Source organism: Carcharodon carcharias, chromosome 15 (genome assembly GCF_017639515.1).
Source record: "Carcharodon carcharias isolate sCarCar2 chromosome 15, sCarCar2.pri, whole genome shotgun sequence".
In the NCBI taxonomy this organism is placed as follows: domain Eukaryota; kingdom Metazoa; phylum Chordata; class Chondrichthyes; order Lamniformes; family Lamnidae; genus Carcharodon; species Carcharodon carcharias.
In genome coordinates, this window is record NC_054481.1 from 27,127,028 (window position 1) to 27,145,535 (window position 18,508).

The 18,508-nt window shown below is 49.9% G+C and overlaps 2 protein-coding genes across 2 annotated transcripts in view; both read right to left on the bottom strand.

Moving 5' to 3' along the window:
• cyth3a (cytohesin 3a) overlaps positions 1 to 4,084 on the bottom strand; it is a 121,201-nt gene extending 117,117 nt beyond the window's left edge. The window contains exons 1-2 of the mRNA XM_041207362.1: positions 3,950 to 4,084; positions 249 to 324 (exon numbers count right to left, since the gene is read on the bottom strand). Coding sequence (XP_041063296.1) covers positions 249 to 324; positions 3,950 to 3,964 — 91 coding nt within the window. The 5' untranslated portion in view covers positions 3,965 to 4,084. The remainder of the gene's footprint in view (positions 1 to 248; positions 325 to 3,949) is intronic.
• The window catches only part of LOC121288667 (small integral membrane protein 10-like protein 2A), a 99,607-nt gene extending 88,716 nt beyond the window's left edge, over positions 1 to 10,891 (bottom strand). The window contains exons 1-2 of the mRNA XM_041207369.1: positions 10,712 to 10,891; positions 3,950 to 4,902 (exon numbers count right to left, since the gene is read on the bottom strand). Coding sequence (XP_041063303.1) covers positions 4,882 to 4,902; positions 10,712 to 10,891 — 201 coding nt within the window. The 3' untranslated portion in view covers positions 3,950 to 4,881. The remainder of the gene's footprint in view (positions 1 to 3,949; positions 4,903 to 10,711) is intronic.
• Positions 10,892 to 18,508: the final 7,617 nt, after the last annotated feature.

An 18,508-nucleotide genomic window follows, 5' to 3' on the forward strand; every position in this document is an offset into this window, starting at 1 on the left:
ACCTGAATTAGGGGCTGTGCTTGATTTGTCCTTCATTTTGTTAATTTGGTTTGATTGTTTTAACTCACAAGAGTTACAATACAGTGTCATCCCACCTTCGTCGTCACCTTTCCAAAAAGAGTTACAATACCCTGTCCACTCCAAAAGAGTTACAATATACTGTCCAGTGACCCAAGCTGGAGTAGGAACGGGTTGAGGATATTAAATAGGGCTTTGCTGAGTACTGTGTACAGTTTTGGTCTACTTACCTAAGGAGGACAGACTTGCCTTGAAAGTGGTGCATCGAAGGTTCACCGGATTTATTCCTGGGATGAACAGGCTGTCCTTTGAGGAGAGATTGAGTAGAATGAGTCTATGTTCTCAGGGGTTTAGAGGAATAAGAGGTGATCTAAGCAAACTAAAATTCTTACGGGGGCTTGACACAGTAGATGCAGAAAAGCTGTTTTTCCCTAGCTGTGAAGTCTAGAACTAGCAGGTCATAGTCTCAGGATATAGGGTCAGCCATCTAGGACTGAAATGAGGAATTTTTTCACCCAGAGGGTTGTGAATCTTTGGAATTCTCTACCCCAAAGAGCTGTGGATGTTCAGTCATTAAGTGTATTCAAGACTGAGATCAATAGATTTTTGGACATTAAAGGAATATGGGAATAGGGAGGGAAAGTGTAGCCAAGATAGAAGTTCAGCCATGATCTTATTGAATAGCAGAGCAGATACAAGGGGCTGTATGGGCCAGTCCAGCTCCTATTGCTGATGTTATCATCAGCTTCCATGGTCTAATGGGCTGTTGAACTCATCAATGAAAATAGCTGCCTTGGTCAGGGTGTCAAAGGATTTCCTGCAGCTGTGGAACTGTGTGCCCTTACAGGAGTCACCACTTCAGAGGAATTAAAAACAAAAATGTGTTCATGTGTGAAAATAAATTGAGTGACACATCATCTAACAAATACTTTCTGAAAAATATGAAGGGGTCGATATTTAGTCCTCCAATTTAATTATCATGAAGTAGGAGGAAATGTTTTGTGAAGGTGGTGAAATAGCAACTGGAATTTTTGGCATCAGAGGATGGCAACAAGCTTGTGTTTATGGAGATATTTATCAAAATGAAAGCTTGCAGACATAAGAGGCCAGATGAAAACAAACTGCATATTTGAAAGTATCTCTCTCTCAATCTGCTCAGCATCCAGAATCTTGAAGTATTTCTCTACAACCAGCAGGCAGGTGGGACTGCACGGAGGAGAAAAGACAAAAATCACCCTCCCTCCCACACACACATATCTCACAACCCAATCCCTTCCATCCAGCAACTCAGCTGAGAATTGAAGAAAGGTGGTGAACAGTGGTAATGACAACCCTTGGAACTGGAACCAGCAGGCTCCAGATTGTGTGTGTGCGCGTGTGCAAGCGCGTCAGGGAGGGTGGGGGAAGAAGAGACAAGAGGGAGAGGGACACTGTTCTGACAAGATTTGATCTTAAGTGTTCTGTATGCTTTTATTGAGGCCAATGAGCATTTTAACCAGTTTGTTTTTACTTCAAACTTCTAGCATTTGGGATTATTTTATTTTTATTCCCCGCCTATCAGTTTTAAAAGGAAAAATCAATCAATATAGTGATCAAGCAGCTTTACACCAAACCCTTAAAACACAATTAAGTGTTATTTATTGTGTTAAACACACACAATTTATTTTTGCAATAAGTCGATATACACGCTGCTAATGCAATTTCAAAATGCCTTGAGTAAATAAAACCCAATTAGGTGCACTGGAGTGCAAATTGAAAAATCATTTAAAACGAAACTTAAATTGCAAATTTATATGCTAACACAATAAGAGAACGTGGGAATGTGTTAATTCATCCAAAACCATTATGTCAATACAGCACTGCTGTAGGACTAGAGAACAGGAAATGGCTCTTTATTCTGGTGCAGTCAGGGCTGAGGCAATGAAGTGTGCTCACAGATGCTTCCATTGGCACGGTTTTTACACAACTGTTGCAAGCAATCATGATTGTAAATTGGTCAGTCAGCATCCGTGAACAGAGAAACTACACAGGGACCCTGGATTTTTTGCAATGAGCGGGAAAGCAACAGCTTGTTGACCTTGAAGAAAGCTGCCCAGACAATCTAGCAATCTCTAGGTCATGAATCTCCCTTTTTCCCAACAGCAATTTGAATCCAGTGTCAAGTCAAGGGGATCTCTGGGCAACAGGCGTTGTCATCAAGCAGCCAATTATATTGAAGAATTCCCAGGTGGAAATCCAGGAAAAAAAGCACTGATTATCCTTCACTTTTTAATATCATTTTACAAAGAGTAAAATAAAGACTGGGACATATATATATACACATGGGATCAAGCTAGAAGTTGAAATATCATATAAACAAATTTTAAAAACTTTGAAAACATGTGGGTTTTTATCGTAAGGGAGAAATTTGACAATCCACAAATATAGAATTACATTTTCAGAACTAGAGAGTTAGCAGTAATTATGAACTTCGTACACCATTAAAAACCCAGCTGCACCTCATTCAACAAGGTGTAACGTTTACTTACAGCAAGACTATTGGTGTAAAAGGGCAAATTCTTATTAGTTCAGTGATTTTTAATGGATTGCTGCATATCCTACAGAGAAGCTTAGAATTACTAATAGCAACATTTAGATTTCCACATTTAACCGTAAATGTGTGCATTCAGAGTTGCTGTCAGTTTCAGGGGAGTAATGATGGCAAATGCTGACAGTTTCACTGTCATTACTACAAAATCCAGGGTGGTGTTAATGCTTTAGACCAATGACCTATCAGTTCTACCCTGACCAAAACTATCAAACTGAAACTTGAACCCGTTTTCTCTCTCCAAAAATGCTACCTGACCCACTGAGTGTTTTCCAGAAATTTCCAGTTTTATTTCACATTTTCAGTATTTCGCATGACTGCAAACTAATCAAAGTGATTTAATTCAACACTCGGCCATGTATGTTCAGCAGCACATATTCTAATTGAACAAAAAAAATAGCATTCCAATCAGTATGGGGCATAATTAAAGCATCACCCAGTGTTCAACACTGAATTACTTGTACAAACCTCTGGTCCTTTACCCTGGTACTGCAGCTATCCCTTCCCACAACAAAACCATCAAACCTGCAATGAATTCCAGCAAATTACTGCTACAAGGCGAGGGTAGAACTGAAGCAAAATTCATCAATGACTTCTCACTTCACAGTGAATGCTGAGAGCAGCAATGGGACTTATTTTTTATATCTTCATGCTCTCCCCTGGGTGAAGTAGCAGGCCAACTGGAAGGTTGATTAACAGTCTGGCAGGCCATGATGTGAATGCTCCTTCCAAGACTGTAAACAGCCAGTACAAGAGTGAGTCATACACAGTGGGAAAGTTTAAGGGCTCCCTCATACTATACAATTTGAGTGCAGCAGGGAGGGGTAGAGTGCCTAAGCCCACAGGATGTTAGTATCCCGCTGGATATTGACTCACAATTCAGCTCTGGTCTCCACTCCCTGGGAACCGCCTGGAGGCCCCCGTCGCCCCGGGAACCACCTGGAGGCCCCCGTTGCCCCGGGAACCACTTGGAGGCCCCCATCGCCCCGGGAACTGCCTGGAGGAGGCTAAAAATTCGACATTCAGGGCTCAAAAGTGAAAGTATTACCAGGGAATAAACCAGAGGTTAACCTCCAGTGATGGAGGATACAGTCTTGGAAGGAGTGTCCGTCAGACAGTCCCACTAAAATTGTGTTGAGCATGGGGGTTAAAATATTTTAAAATATTGCACAAATCTAAAAAATATATTACATGCTGCACCAAAGTTTATGATATCAAACTTGAAAAATATTTTCACACCAAAATTATTTATATAAAAATTGCACACGTAAATTGAAGAATGGATTTGAAAAGCCGGCTATCTTATCATAATTACAGTACTTTTGCTGCATAACTTTAATTTACCTTTAAGTACAGCATGCCACAAAACAGCAAGCACAAAAGCCCTTATTACGAGTGTCCACTGCGTTGCAAAGTGAACATTTCAGATCAGGCGACAGTGTTTTCTATTCAAGAATGTGCTCCAAAGTCATTAGATCAAGAAACACAAAGGGTCAGCTAGTTGGCAGATGATGTGTCGGACAGTTGCAAAATGTGAACGAAAAGATGCCAGTCAGATCCCAAGGCCACCTCTTCTTCGCATCCAATCCATACGCAAACAAAAAATTTACTTTGTCTTTCAGATTCTCTGATTGTGACCATTTTAATTTGCAGTTAGATGGCCTCTCAGACAGCCAGAAATGTGTAGAGTGCACAAACATTTCCCCCGTGTAACACCACATTCTGAAGATCTTTAAAGCTCCAGTGGCTCTTTGTGGACAGTCAGTCACCAATGCAACACCGGTGCGGGTTAACGTTTCTTCCAGACTTCCCTTCCCAGCTTCTGAATCTAGAGCGCAAAGGACTGTCTGATAAAAACCTAGTTCAAAGCAACTGTGGAAAGTGTGCCATTCTCTGAAAGGGGGAGGCTCATTTTTGTCATCCTTGGGCAACAGAATGTGCCCAATTATACCAGATAATACTCTTAAAGGGAAAGTTGCTCCAAGCTGTGAAATGGAATCTTGTAGCTGTGTGCAAATTAAGTGGCCATCATTAACTGTTTTAGAATTGCAAGTATTATTCCCACGATCGTAATCTTTGACATTGTCTTCGTTTGATGAAGAGCATTCACCGCCATAATCTTGAACTACAAGACATGAAGCACAACTGATATCCTTCAACTCTTCCAAGCTTGGCATATTCTGAAATGCTGGCATTAGTTGGCAGTGTTTACTGATTAAGCATGAAATTTCCAGTCCAGAATTAGGTCATCTTCCAACAAATATACCTCAACTGATCTAGTGAATCTCAATATGGACCTATGAAGAAATAACACACGTTAAAATGGTTCCAGCCATCAGTGCACCTGCTCCTCCACATCAGTTATCCAAGTCACCCCACCATTACCCATCACACTGTTTTCCAGTCACCTTTACGATACGCCAGACCACACTCCCTCCCCCAGTAACTATAGTTCCTCCCGCCCGATTATCCCAATCATTTCCCCCCCAACTTGCTCTCTCACTCCCTTCCCCCATGTCTCCCTCCCACCTTATCCTCCTCACTCCCCTCCGCCACTTAACCCCCACCCACCAACTTACTCCCCTCCACCTCACTTGCCCCCTCCCCCCACTTGCCCTCACTGCTCTTACCCCCCTCCCACCACTTACTGCCCTCACTTAACCACTCCCCCAACATATCTCCTCCCCCACTCACCCCTCACCTGCTCTCTCGCTCCCCACCCCCACTTGCCCCCCTCACCCCCTCCCGCCCCCGGAAACCCCCTACCCCCACTTTTCCCCTCAAACCCACACTTGCCCCAACAACCCCCCCTAATCCCCACTTGCCCCCTCAAATCCCCACTTGCCCCCTGAAAGCCCCTACCACCAGCTTGCCCACTCAAACCCCCCAACCCCCACTTGCCCCCTCAAACCCCCCAACCCCCACTTGCTCCATCAAACCCCCTAAACCCCACTTGCTCCATCAAACCCCCTAAACCCCACTTGCCCCATCAAACCCCCTAAACCCCACTTGCTCCATCAAACCCTCAATCCCCACTTGCCCCATCAAACCCCTAAACCCCACTTGCCCCATCAAATCCCCTAAACCCCACTTGCCCCATCAAACCCCCTAACCCCCATTTGACCCCTCAAACCCCCCCTAATCCCCACTTGCCCCCTCAAACACCACTCCCCCTCAAACACCCCTGCCCCAACTAGCCCCCTCAAACCCCCCTGCCCCAACTTGCCCCCTCAAACCCCCCTGCCCCAACTTGCCCCCTCAAAGCCCCCTGCCCCCACTTGCCCCCTCAAACCCCCCTGCCCCCACTTGCCCCCTCAAACCCCCCCTGCCCCCACTTGCCCCCTCAAACCCCCCTGCCCCCATCAAACACCCACCTGCCCCATCAAACCCCCTAACCCCCACTTGCCCCATCAAACCCCCTAAACCCCACTTGCCCCATCAAACCCCCTAAACCCCACTTGCCCCATCAAACCCCCTAAACCCCACTTGCCCCATCAAACCCCTAACCCCACTTGCCCCATCAAACCCCTATCCCCACTTGCCCCATCAAACCCCTATCCCCACTTGCCCCATCAAACCCCTATCCCCACTTGCCCCATCAAACCCCTATCCCCACTTGCCCCATCAAACACCCCCCGCCCCAACTAGCCCCCTCAAACCCCTCTGCCCCAACGCCCCCTCAAACCCCCCCTGCCCTAACTTGTCCCCTCAAACCCCCATGCCCCAACTTGCCCCCTCAAACCCCCCAACCCCCACTTGCCCCATCAAACCCCTCAACCCCCACCTGCCCCATCAAACCCCCACTTGCCCCATCAAACCCCCTAACCCCCACTTGCCCCATCAAACCCCCTAACCCCCACTTGCCCCATCAAACCCCCTAACCCCCACTTGCCCCATCAAACCCCCTAACCCCCCACTTGCCCCATCAAACCCCCTAACCCCCCACTTGCCCCATCAAACCCCCTAACCCCCACTTGCCCCATCAAACCCCCTAACCCCCACTTGCCCCATCAAACCCCCTAACCCCCACTTGCCCCATCAAACCCCCTAACCCCCACTTGCCCCATCAAACCCCCTAACCCCCACTTGCCCCATCAAACCCCCTAACCCCCACTTGCCCCATCAAACCCCCTAACCCCCACTTGCCCCATCAAACCCCCTAACCCCCACGCCCCATCAAACCCCCTAAACCCCACTTGCCCCATCAAACCCCCAACCCCCACTTGCCCCATCAAACCCCCTAACCCCCACGCCCCATCAAACCCCCTAACCCCCACTTGCCCCATCAAAACCCCTAAACCCCACTTGCCCCATCAAACCCCCTAAACCCCACTTGCCCCATCAAACCCCCTAAACCCCACTTGCCCCATCAAACCCCCTAAACCCCACTTGCCCCATCAAACCCCCTAAACCCCACTTGCCCCATCAAACCCCCTAAACCCCACTTGCCCCATCAAACCCCCTAAACCCCACTTGCCCCATCAAACCCCCTAAACCCCACTTGCCCCATCAAACCCCCTAAACCCCACTTGCCCCATCAAACCCCCTAAACCCCACTTGCCCCATCAAACCCCCTAAACCCCACTTGCCCCATCAAACCTCCTAAACCCCACTTGCCCCATCAAACCCCCTAAATCCCACTTGCCCCATCAAACCCCCTAAACCCCACTTGATCCCTCAAACACCCTAAACCCAATTTGACCCCTCAAAACCCCAACACCCACTTGCCCCTCAAACCACCCAACACCACAAAGCCACCTAAACTCCCACTGGCAACCTCAACCCCCCCCTTAACCTCTACTTGCCCCCTCAAACACCCTTAAGCCCCACTTGCCCCCACAAACCCACCTAACCCCCACTTGCCCCCTCAAACACCCCTCCCCCTCAACCCCCCTGCCCCAACTTGCCCCCTCAAACCCCCTCCCCCCACTTGCCTCCTCAAACCCCACTGCCCCCACTTGCCTCCTCAAACCACCCTTTCCCCACTTGCCTCCTCAAACCCCCCTCAACTCCCACTTGCTCCCTCAATCCCCTCTCAGGCCCCACTTGCTCCCTCAATCCACCCCCCAACCCTCACTTGGCCCCTCAAGCCCCCCAACCCCCACTTGCCCCCTCAAACCCCCCAACCCCCACTTGCCCCCTCAAAGCCCCTAACCCCCACTTGCCCCATCAAACCCGCTAAACCCCACTTGCCCCATCAAACCCCCTAAACCCCACTTGCCCCATCAAACCCCTAAACCCCACGCCCCAACAAACCCAAACCGCACTTGCCCCATCAAACCCCTTGACCCCTCAAACACCCTTACCCCCATTTGACCCCTCAAACCCCCCACAACCCCCACTTGCCCCCTCAAACACCCCCCTGCCCCAACTAGCCCCCTCAAACCCCTCTGCCCCAACTTGCCCCCTCAAACCCCCCTGCCCTAACTTGCCCCCTCAAACACCCCTGCCCTAACTTGCCCCCTCAAACACCCCTGCCCCAACTTGCCCCCTCAAACCCCCCTGCCCCAACTTGCCCCCTCAAACCCCCCAACCCCCACTTGCCCCCTCAAACCCCCACTTGCCCCATCAAACCCCCTAACCCCCACTTGCCCCATCAAACCCCCTAACCCCCACTTGCCCCATCAAACCCCCTAACCCCCACTTGCCCCATCAAACCCCCTAACCCCCACTTGCCCCATCAAACCCCCTAACCCCCACTTGCCCCATCAAACCCCCTAACCCCCACTTGCCCCATCAAACCCCCTAACCCCCACTTGCCCCATCAAACCCCCTAACCCCCACTTGCCCCATCAAACCCCCTAACCCCCACTTGCCCCATCAAACCCCCTAACCCCCACTTGCCCCATCAAACCCCCTAACCCCCACTTGCCCCATCAAACCCCCTAACCCCCACTTGCCCCATCAAACCCCCTAACCCCCACTTGCCCCATCAAACCCCCTAACCCCCACTTGCCCCATCAAACCCCCTAACCCCCACTTGCCCCATCAAACCCCCTAACCCCCACTTGCCCCATCAAACCCCCTAACCCCCACTTGCCCCATCAAACCCCCTAACCCCCACTTGCCCCATCAAACCCCCTAACCCCCACTTGCCCCATCAAACCCCCTAACCCCCACTTGCCCCATCAAACCCCCTAACCCCCACTTGCCCCATCAAACCCCCTAACCCCCACTTGCCCCATCAAACCCCCTAACCCCCACTTGCCCCATCAAACCCCCTATCCCCCACTTGCCCCATCAAACCCCCTAACCCCCACTTGCCCCATCAAACCCCCTAACCCCCACTTGCCCCATCAAACCCCCTAACCCCCACTTGCCCCATCAAACCCCACTTGCCCCATCAAACCCCCTAACCCCCACTTGCCCCATCAAACACCCTAAACCCCACTTGCCCCATCAAACCCCCTAAACCCCACTTGCCCCATCAAACCCCCTAAACCCCACTTGATCCCTCAAACACCCTAAACCCCATTTGACCCCTCAAAACCCCAACACCCACTTGCCCCTCAAACCACCCAACCCCACAAAGCCACCTAAACTCCCACTTGCAACCTCAACCCCCCTTAACCTCTACTTGCCCCTTAAAACACCTTTAAGCCCCACTTGCCCCCACAAACCCACCTAAACCCCACTTGCCCCCTCAAACCCACCTAACCCCCACTTGCCCCCTCAAACCCACCTAACCCCGCCCCCTCAAACCCACCTAACCCCCACTTGCCCCCTCAACCCCCTTGCCCCATCAACCGCCCCTGCCCCAACTTGCCCCCTCAAACCCCCTCCCCCTACTTGCCTCCTCAAACCCCCCTGCCCCCTCAAACCCCCCTTCCCCCACTTGCCGCCTCAAACCCCCCTCAACTCCCACTTGCTCCCTCAATCCCCTCTGAACCCCCACTTGCTCCCTCAATCCCCCCACCAACCCCCACTTGGCCCCTCAAACCCCTAAGGCCCTTCAAGCCGCCCAACCCCCACATGCCCCCTCAAAAACCTCTAACCCACACACCCCCCAACCTCTGCTTGTCCCCTCAAACCCCCCTAACCCACACTTGCCCCTCAAAACCCCCAACCCCCACGTCCCCTCACACCCCACTGCCCCCACTTGCCTCCTCAAAACCCCCCAACACCCACTTGCCCCATCAAACCCCCTAAGCCCACTTGCCCCATCAAACCCCCTAAACCCCACTTGCCCCCTCAAACCCCCTAACCCCCACTTGCCGCCTCAAACCCCCCCTAACCCCCACTTGCCCCCTCAAACCCCTACTTGCCGCCTCAAACCCCCCTAACCCCCACTTGGCCCCTCAAATCCCTCTAACCCCCACTTGGCCCCTCAAACCCCTCTAACCACCACTTGGGCCCTCAAACCCCTCTAACCCCCACTTGGGCCCTCAAACCCCCACTTGGGCCCTAACTTAGCCCCTCAAAGCCCTACGTGGCTCCTCAAACCCCCCTAACCCCCCACTTGTCCCCTCAAACACCCCCTAAACCCCACACCCCCTCAAACACCCCCTAAACCCCACTTGCCCCCTCAAACACCCCCTAAACCCCACTTGCCCCCTCAAACACCCCCTAAACCCCACTTGCCCCCTCAAACACCCCCTAAACCCCACTTGCCCCCTCAAACACCCCCTAAACCCCACTTGCCCCCTCAAACACCCCCTAAACCCCACTTGCACTCTCAAACACCCCCTAAACCCCACTTGCCTCCTCAAGCACCCCCTAAACCCCACTTGCGCCCTCAAACACCCCCAAACCCCACTTGCCCCCTCAAGCACCCCCTAAACCCCACTTGCCCCCTCAAACACCCCCAAACCCCACTTGCCCCCTCAAACACCCCCTAAACCCCTCAAACCCCCCCCACATCCCCCACTTGCCCCCTCAAACCCTCCTAACCCCCACTTGCCCCTTCAAACCCCCTAACACCCACTTGCCCCCTCAACATCCTACCCCCATTTGTCCCCTTGCTCCTCTATTCCCCCCACTTGCCCTTCTATCCCCACACTCCCCTCCCCCCACTTGCCCCCCACTGCTCTTAACTCCCCCCTCCCCTCTCCAACCAGTTACTGCCCTCACTTAATCACTTCCCCGACTTATCCCCTCCCTCCCCACCTGCAGGCGGACATTCAGCATCAGGGAGGCGATCAGGTAGAGGTAGGGGAACCTGAGGCGGAGCCGCCAGGCCAGGTCGAAGAAGGTGATGAGAGTCCGGCTCAGGCCTTTCGAGAAGACGGCGTAGGAGCGGGCGACTGGCCCGATGAAGCTGAGCGGCAGGTGGGGCAGTCCCGCCATATACACCCGGGGCCGCTGACATCAATGGCCGGAAACCGGAACCCGCATCATTCACCTACTCACTTCCGGCCCAGCACTTCCGGGCCGAAGGTCAAATAGAAAAAGTTGGTCCAAAGTTTGTTTCTTTCACTCAAACTTTCCCATTGGGAATAGAACAAACTCTCTGCTCTCTGCTCAAAGCTCAGCACCTTCAAATAAGGCAATGACTTTATAAAACAATGGCAAATTAAAACCTGGTGCGTATAACATCGTCATAATCCTACAGAAAAAAAAAAATTAAAATATTTTATTGGTATCTCAATAGTCCCAGAGCAAACGCTCCCCTTTTTAAACTCTGGTACAATTTTATTTCCTTATGGATGCATGAACGAATTAGACGTGGAGGGGAGCAATGTCCTGGAAGATTTAATTAATACTGCATTTTGCTGATATAGCTAAACGTTTTGGGGAAGATTCTCTTCCCACTTTTTTATAAAACTAAAACGTCAGGTTTCCTTCTCCCAAAGCCATTCATTTCCTCCAAACCCGTTAAATGGTCTTATATGCTTTATCAGTTTCGCAAATGTAGGTGTGTGTACTTCTCATGTTATATTTGGCAGGAAATCCAACATTATAGAGTTAATTCCACTTTGAGTGAAGAAACTCCTCATCTCAGTCCTAAAAGTCCAACCCCCTTATCCTGACACTTTTACCACATGTTCCACATTAATTCCACTATAATAACAGTGAGATCAATAACCAGCAGACGTAGATGCGAAATAATTGCAGAAAGATTAGGTGGGAGTCGAGAATTCTTTCACCCAAAGGGTGGTAGGGGTCTGGAATTCACTGCTTGAAAGGGACGGAGAGGCAAAAACCCTCATTACACTTAAAAAATACTTGAATGCACTTCATGTCATAGGAGACATTTCATTTTATGCTGTACAACACGTTAAAAATAACAAACTTTATATTGTAATCTTTGAATATGAGTTTTTTTATTCATTCACACGATGTGGGTGTCGCTGGCAAGGCCAGCAATTATTGCCCATCCCTAACAATTGAGTGCTCACCAGGCCATTTCAGAGGGCAGTTAAGAGTCTAGCGTTAGGCCGGGTTGGATAAGGACAGCAGGTTTCCTCCCCTAAAGGACATTAGTGAACCACATGGGAATTTTTTGACAATTGATAGTTTCATAGTCATTATTACTGATACTAGCTTTTTATTTTAGGCTTATTTATTTAACTGAATTTAAATTCCCCAGCTGCTGTGTTGGGATTTGAACTCATGTCTCTGGATTATTGGTCCAGGGACATAACCACTATACTCCTGTACTCCGAAATTAAAGTAACACAGTTTTAAAGAAATAAAGATTTACATTTATATAGCATCATATTTATGCAAAGGATCTCATAGCATTCACACAAATGACATTTGAAGTGTAATCATTGATTTGCAAATTAATTTTCTGTCCATAATACCCCTCCTCCTGTCCTGAAGGGTTTGAGCATTGTTAGAGTCCAGTTATAAACACTGTCTGGTACCTCATCCAGCTGCTTATTCTTCATGCGTAAGCCCAGATATTGTGCTGGTTCTCTATTGCATCAGTGAGGGGAGTATAGCCCAGTCTGATTCTGTCTTCCCCTTGTTTCCATGTGTAGATTTTCTAGCTGGAGTCAATGGACGACATTGCAGTCACACTGGGGCCATGAATGAGAGGATGGTGCTGTTGTGAACATAAGAAATAGGAACAGGAATAGATCACTTGGCCCTTCGACCCTGCTCCATCATTCACCAAGATCACAGCCGATTATCTACTTCAACTCCACATTTCTCATATCCCTTAATTCCCTTAGTGCCCAAAAAATGTATTGATCTGCATCCTGAATATACTCAATGACAGAGCACCCAAAGCTCTATGGGGTACAGAATTCCAAAGATTCACAACTCATTGAGTGAAGCAACTTCTCATCTCAGTCCTAAATGACCAATCCCCTTATTCTGACACTATAACTACATGTTCTACATGCCGCAGTCAAGGGAAATACCCTTCCAGCAACTACCCTGTCAAGTTCCTTAAGAATTTTACATGTTTCAATAAGACCATCTTTCAGTTTTCTAAATTCCAGGGAATACAGGCCTGGTCTAATCAATCTCTCCCACTAGGACAATCTCTCCATCAAGGAATCAGTCCAGACAAACTATTGACGTCTTCTGCCACGATCACTGCTGTGTATCTCAAGGTGATTCTGCACTGTGACTCTGGGCACAGTGGAGAGGAACTGCACTGGCTCTGGATGGTACGGCACTGACTATTCATTGCTGGTGGTGCTGCAAGGATTCTGGATGCAGGTGGAATCAAAGAATGATTACAGCAGAGAAGGCCTTTGAATCCATGTTGGCTCTCTGGAAGAGCAATTTAGCTAGTCCCACTCCCTGCCTTTTCCCGGTAGCCCTGCTAGTGCTCAGATTTTTGGTCTCACAGGGAATCAAAGGATATGATGAGCTGGTGGGAAAGTGGAGCTGAAGCCCAAAATCAGCCATGATTGTATTGAATGGCGGAGCAGGCTCGACAGGCCATATGGTCTACTCCTGCTCTTATTTCTTGAATTTTTGTGTTCCCTTCAGTTGTTTATATAATTCCCTTTAGAAAGCGATGATTTAATGTACCTTCATCACACTCTCAGGCAGTGCATTCCAAGTCTTAAAAACAAAAAAACTGCGGATGCTGGAAATCCAAAACAAAAACAGAATTACCTGGAAAAGCTCAGTAGGTCTGGCAGCATCGGCGGAGAAGAAAAGAGTTGACGTTTCGAGTCCTCATGACCCTTCGACAGAACTTGAGTTCGAGTCCAGGAAAGAGCTGAAATATAAGCTGGTTTAAGGTGTGTGTGTGGGGGGCGGAGAGATAGAGAGACAGAGAGGTGGGGGGGGTGGTGTGGTTGTAGGGACAAACAAGCAGTGATAGAAGCAGATTATCAAAAGATGTCAACGACAATAGTACAATAGAACACATAGGTGTTAAAGTTAAAGTTGGTGATATTATCTAAACGAATGTGCTAATTAAGAATGGATGGTAGGGCACTCAAGGTATAGCTCTAGTGGGGTTTTTTTTTATAATGGAAATAGGTGGGAAAAGGAAAATCTTTATAATTTATTGGAAAAAAAAAGGAAGGGGGAACAGAAAGGGGGTGGGGATGGGGGAGGGAGCTCACAACCTAAAGTTGGTGAATTCAATATTCAATCCGGAAGGCTGTAAAGTCCCTAGTCGGAAGGTGAGGTGTTGTTCCTCCAGTTTGCGTTGGGCTTCACTGGAACAATGCAGCAAGCCAAGGACAGACATGTGGGCAAGAGAGCAGGGTGGAGTGTTAAAATGGCAAGCGACAGGGAGGTTTGGGTCATTCTTGCGGACAGACCGCAGGTGTTCTGCAAAGCGGTCGCCCAGTTTACGTTTGGTCTCTCCAATGTAGAGGAGACCACATTGGGAGCAACGAATGCAGTAGACTAAGTTGGGGGAAATGCAAGTGAAATGCTGCTTCACTTGAAAGGAGTGTTTGGGTCCTTGGACGGTGAGGAGAGAGGAAGTGAAGGGGCAGGTGTTGCATCTTTTGCGTGGGCATGGGGTTGTGCCATAGGAGGGGGTTGAGGAGTAGGGGGTGATGGAGGAGTGGACCAGGGTGTCCCGGAGGGAGCGATCCCTACGGAATGCCGATAAGGGGGGTGAAGGGAAGATGTGTTTGGTGGTGGCATCATGCTGGAGTTGGCGGAAATGGCGGAGGATGATCCTTTGAATGCAGAGGCTGGTGGGGTGATAAATGAGGACAAGGGGGACCCTATCATGTTTCTGGGAGGGAGGAGAAGGCGTGAGGGCGGATGCGCGGGAGATGGGCCGGACACGGTTGAGGGCCCTGTCAACGACCATAGGTGGAAAACCTCGGTTAAGGAAGAAGGAGGACATGTCAGAGGAACTGTTTTTGAAGGTAGCATCATCGGAACAGATGCGACAGAGGCGAAGGAACTGAGAGAATGGGATGGAGTCCTTACAGGAAGCGGGGTGTGAGGAGCTGTAGTCGAGATAGCTGTGGGAGTCGGTGGGTTTGTAATGGATATTGGTGGACAGTCTATCACCAGAGATTGAGACAGAGAGGTCAAGGAAGGGAAGGGAAGTGTCAGAGATGGACCATGTGAAAATGATGGAGGGGTGGAGATTGGAAGCAAAATTAATAAATTTTTCCAAGTCCTGACGAGAGCATGAAGCGGCACCGAAGTAATCATCGATGTACCGGAGAAAGAGTTGTGGAAGGGGGCCGGAGTAGGACTGCAACAAGGAATGTTCCACATACCCCATAAAGAGACAGGCATAGCTGGGGCCCATGCGGGTACCCATAGCCACACCTTTTATTTGGAGGAAGTGAGAGGAGTTGAAGGAGAAATAGTTCAGTGTGAGAACAAGTTCAGCCAGACGGAGGAGAGTAGTGGTGGATGGGGATTGTTCGGGCCTCTGTTCGAGGAAGAAGCTAAGGGCCCTCAGACCATCCTGGTGGGGGATGGAGGTGTAGAGGGATTGGACGTCCATGGTGAAGAGGAAGCGGTAGGGGCCAGGGAATTGGAAATTGTTGATGTGACGTAAGGTGTCAGAGGAATCACGGATGTAGGTGGGAAGGGACTGGACAAGGGGAGAGAGAAGGGAGTCAAGATAACGAGAAATGAGTTCTGTGGGGCAGGAGCAAGCTGAGACGATCGGTCTACTGGGGCAGTTCTGTTTGTGGATTTTGGGTAGGAGATAGAAGCGGGCCGTCCGAGGTTGGGCGACTATCAGGTTGGAAGCTGTGGGAGGGAGATCCCCAGAGGAGATGAGGTCAGTGACAGTCCTGGAAACAATGGCTTGATGTTCAGTGGTGGGGTCATGGTCCAGGGAGAGGTAGGAGGAAGTGTCTGCGAGTTGACGCTCAGCCTCCGCGAGGTAGAGGTCAGTGCGCCAGACAACAACAGCACCACCCTTGTCAGCGGGTTTGATGACAATGTCAGGGTTGGACCTGAGAGAATTGAGTGCAGTAAGTTCAGAGAGAGACAGGTTAGAATGGGTGAGAGGAGCAGAGAAATTGAGACGACTAATGTTGCGCCGACAGTTCTCAATGGAAAGATCGAGAGAAGGTAAGAATCCAGAGGGAGGGGTCCAGGTGGAGGGAGAATATTGGAGATGGGTAAAAGGATCCGTTGAACTGGGAGAGGACTCCTGCCCAAAGAAGTGAGCCCGGAGACGAAGACGGCGGAAGAAGAGTTCAGTATCATGCCGAGCCCGAAATTCATTGGGGTGAGGGCGTAAGGGTATGAAACTAAGTCCTTTGCTGAGCACTGAACGTTCAGCATCGGAGAGGGGAAGGTCAGGGGGTATAGTGAATACACGGCTGGGGTTCGGACTGGAAGAAAGGGTGGGGACGGAGGGACAAGCAGGGGTGGAGGGTCCTAGATGGGTGTTGGTGTCGATGAGTTGTTGGAGCTTGCGTTCCTTAGCACTTGAGAGAAAGAGAAAAAGTTTCTTGTTGAGACGTCGGATGAGCCGAAGGATAAAATGAAACTGGTGGCACGCGCAGCTTTGAGAAAGGGTACGGCGGTGCTGCTGGAGGGAGAGGTCGAGTGTGTTCATATGGCGGCGCATGGCACTGACAGTGGATTTCAGAATGTGACGGGAACAGCAGTCCGAGAAACGTTTTATGTCCCGGAGATACCTGTAATCCTGGGTGGGTTCGAAACATGAGGGGTGGAATTTCAGTTGAAATCCACGTGGGGTAAGTCGGAGACGGAGACAGTCACTGAGAAAGGAGATATGGCTGTGAAAGCGGGTTTTAGTAAACACCTTGTCAAACACCAGGAGGGAAATGGAAAGCAATGAAGGTGAACAAGGCAACAGAGAGATACGGAAATCTTGTTGCAGAGAGGAACAGAACTTCTTCAAGGAGGTAGGCATTTCTTGAAGAGCAGTGGCAGTCAATTAAACACAGAGATAAAAACAAAAAAACTGTGGATGCTGGAAATCCAAAACAAAAACAGAATTACCTGGAAAAACTCAGCAGGTCTGGCAGCATTGGCGGAGAAGAAAAAAGTTGACGTTTCGAGTCCTCATGACCCTTCCACAGAACTTGAGTTTGAGTCCAAGAAAGAGTTGAAATATAAGCTGTTTTAAGGTGTGTGTGTGGGGGGCGGAGAGATAGAGAGACAGAGAGGTGGAGGGGGGGTGGTGTGGTTGTAGGGACAAACAAGCAGTGATAGAAGCAGATCATCAAAAGATGTCAACGACAATAGTACAATAGAACACATAGGTGTTAAAGTTAAAGTTGGTGATATTATCTAAACGAATGTGCTAATTAAGAATGGATGGTAGGGCACTCAAGGTATAGCTCTAGTGGGGTTTTTTTTTATAATGGAAATAGGTGGGAAAAGGAAAATCTTTATAATTTATTGGAAAAAAAAAGGAAGGGGGAAACAGAAAGGGGGTGGGGATGGGGGAGGGAGCTCACGACCTAAAGTTGTTGAATTCAGTATTCAGTCCGGAAGGCTGTAAAGTCCCTAGTCAGAAGATGAGGCAAGTCTTAATCACTTGCTGCATAGAAAAAGATTTTCCTCAAGTTGGTTCATTTTCTTTTGTCAATCACCTTAAATTGTCCTCTGGTTCTCAATCCTTCCACCAGCAGGAAGATTCCCTCTGTCTACTCTGTCCAAACCCCTCATGTTTTTGAACACCTCTATCAAATCTCCTCTTAACCGGCTCTCGACTTCTATAAGAACAGCCCCAGCTTCTCCATCCTCTGACTCTAGACCACAAAATGGCAGTACAGCGACTCCCTGTATGAAAGGGTGACATTGCTCTGGATATCATGGATATATAAGTCTAATCTGCCTTCCATGCTCAGTAACTCTTTCGAGTACAAACCCGGTTCCATCTGTTTCAGATGAAGTTACATTGTTTCATAGTTTGCCATTGTGAGATTTGGACTCTTGATCTTGGGGTTATAAACCCAGTACCATAACCACTTGGCTATTTAGGCCAAGCTCTGGATATCATGGATGCTGTTGTGACTCGGAGTGACACTCCAGTGTTTCGGGTGCTTGTTACAGTAACTCTAGACGCCACAGGGTGGCGATGTTGTAATCCTGAGCAGGTGCATTGGATGCCATTGACTCTGAAAGCCACGAGATGGCGCTGCAAGTGAGTCTGGGTGGTGCTGCAGTGACTCCAGAAGCCGCAGGGGGGCAGTGACTCTCGGAGCCGCGGAAGGAGTGGGGGGGGGTCAGTGAATCTCGGACCCGCGGGGAGTCAGTGACTCCAGGAGCCGCGGGGGGGAGGAATGATTGTCGGAGCCACGGGGGGGGGGGGGGGGGGGGGGGTGACAATCGGAGACCGGGGGGTGCAGTGTCTCCAGGAGCCGCGGGGTGGCAGTGATTCCAGGATCGGTCGGGGGCAGTGACTCCAGGAGCCGCGGGGGGGCAGTGACTCCTGGAGCCGTTGGGGACAGTGACTCTCGGAGCCCGAAGGTGCAGTGTCTCCAGGAGCCGCGTGGGGGCAGTGACTCCTGGATCCGCGGGGGGCGGGGGGGTGGCGAGCAGTGACTCCAGGAACCGCGGGGGGGGGGGGGGGGG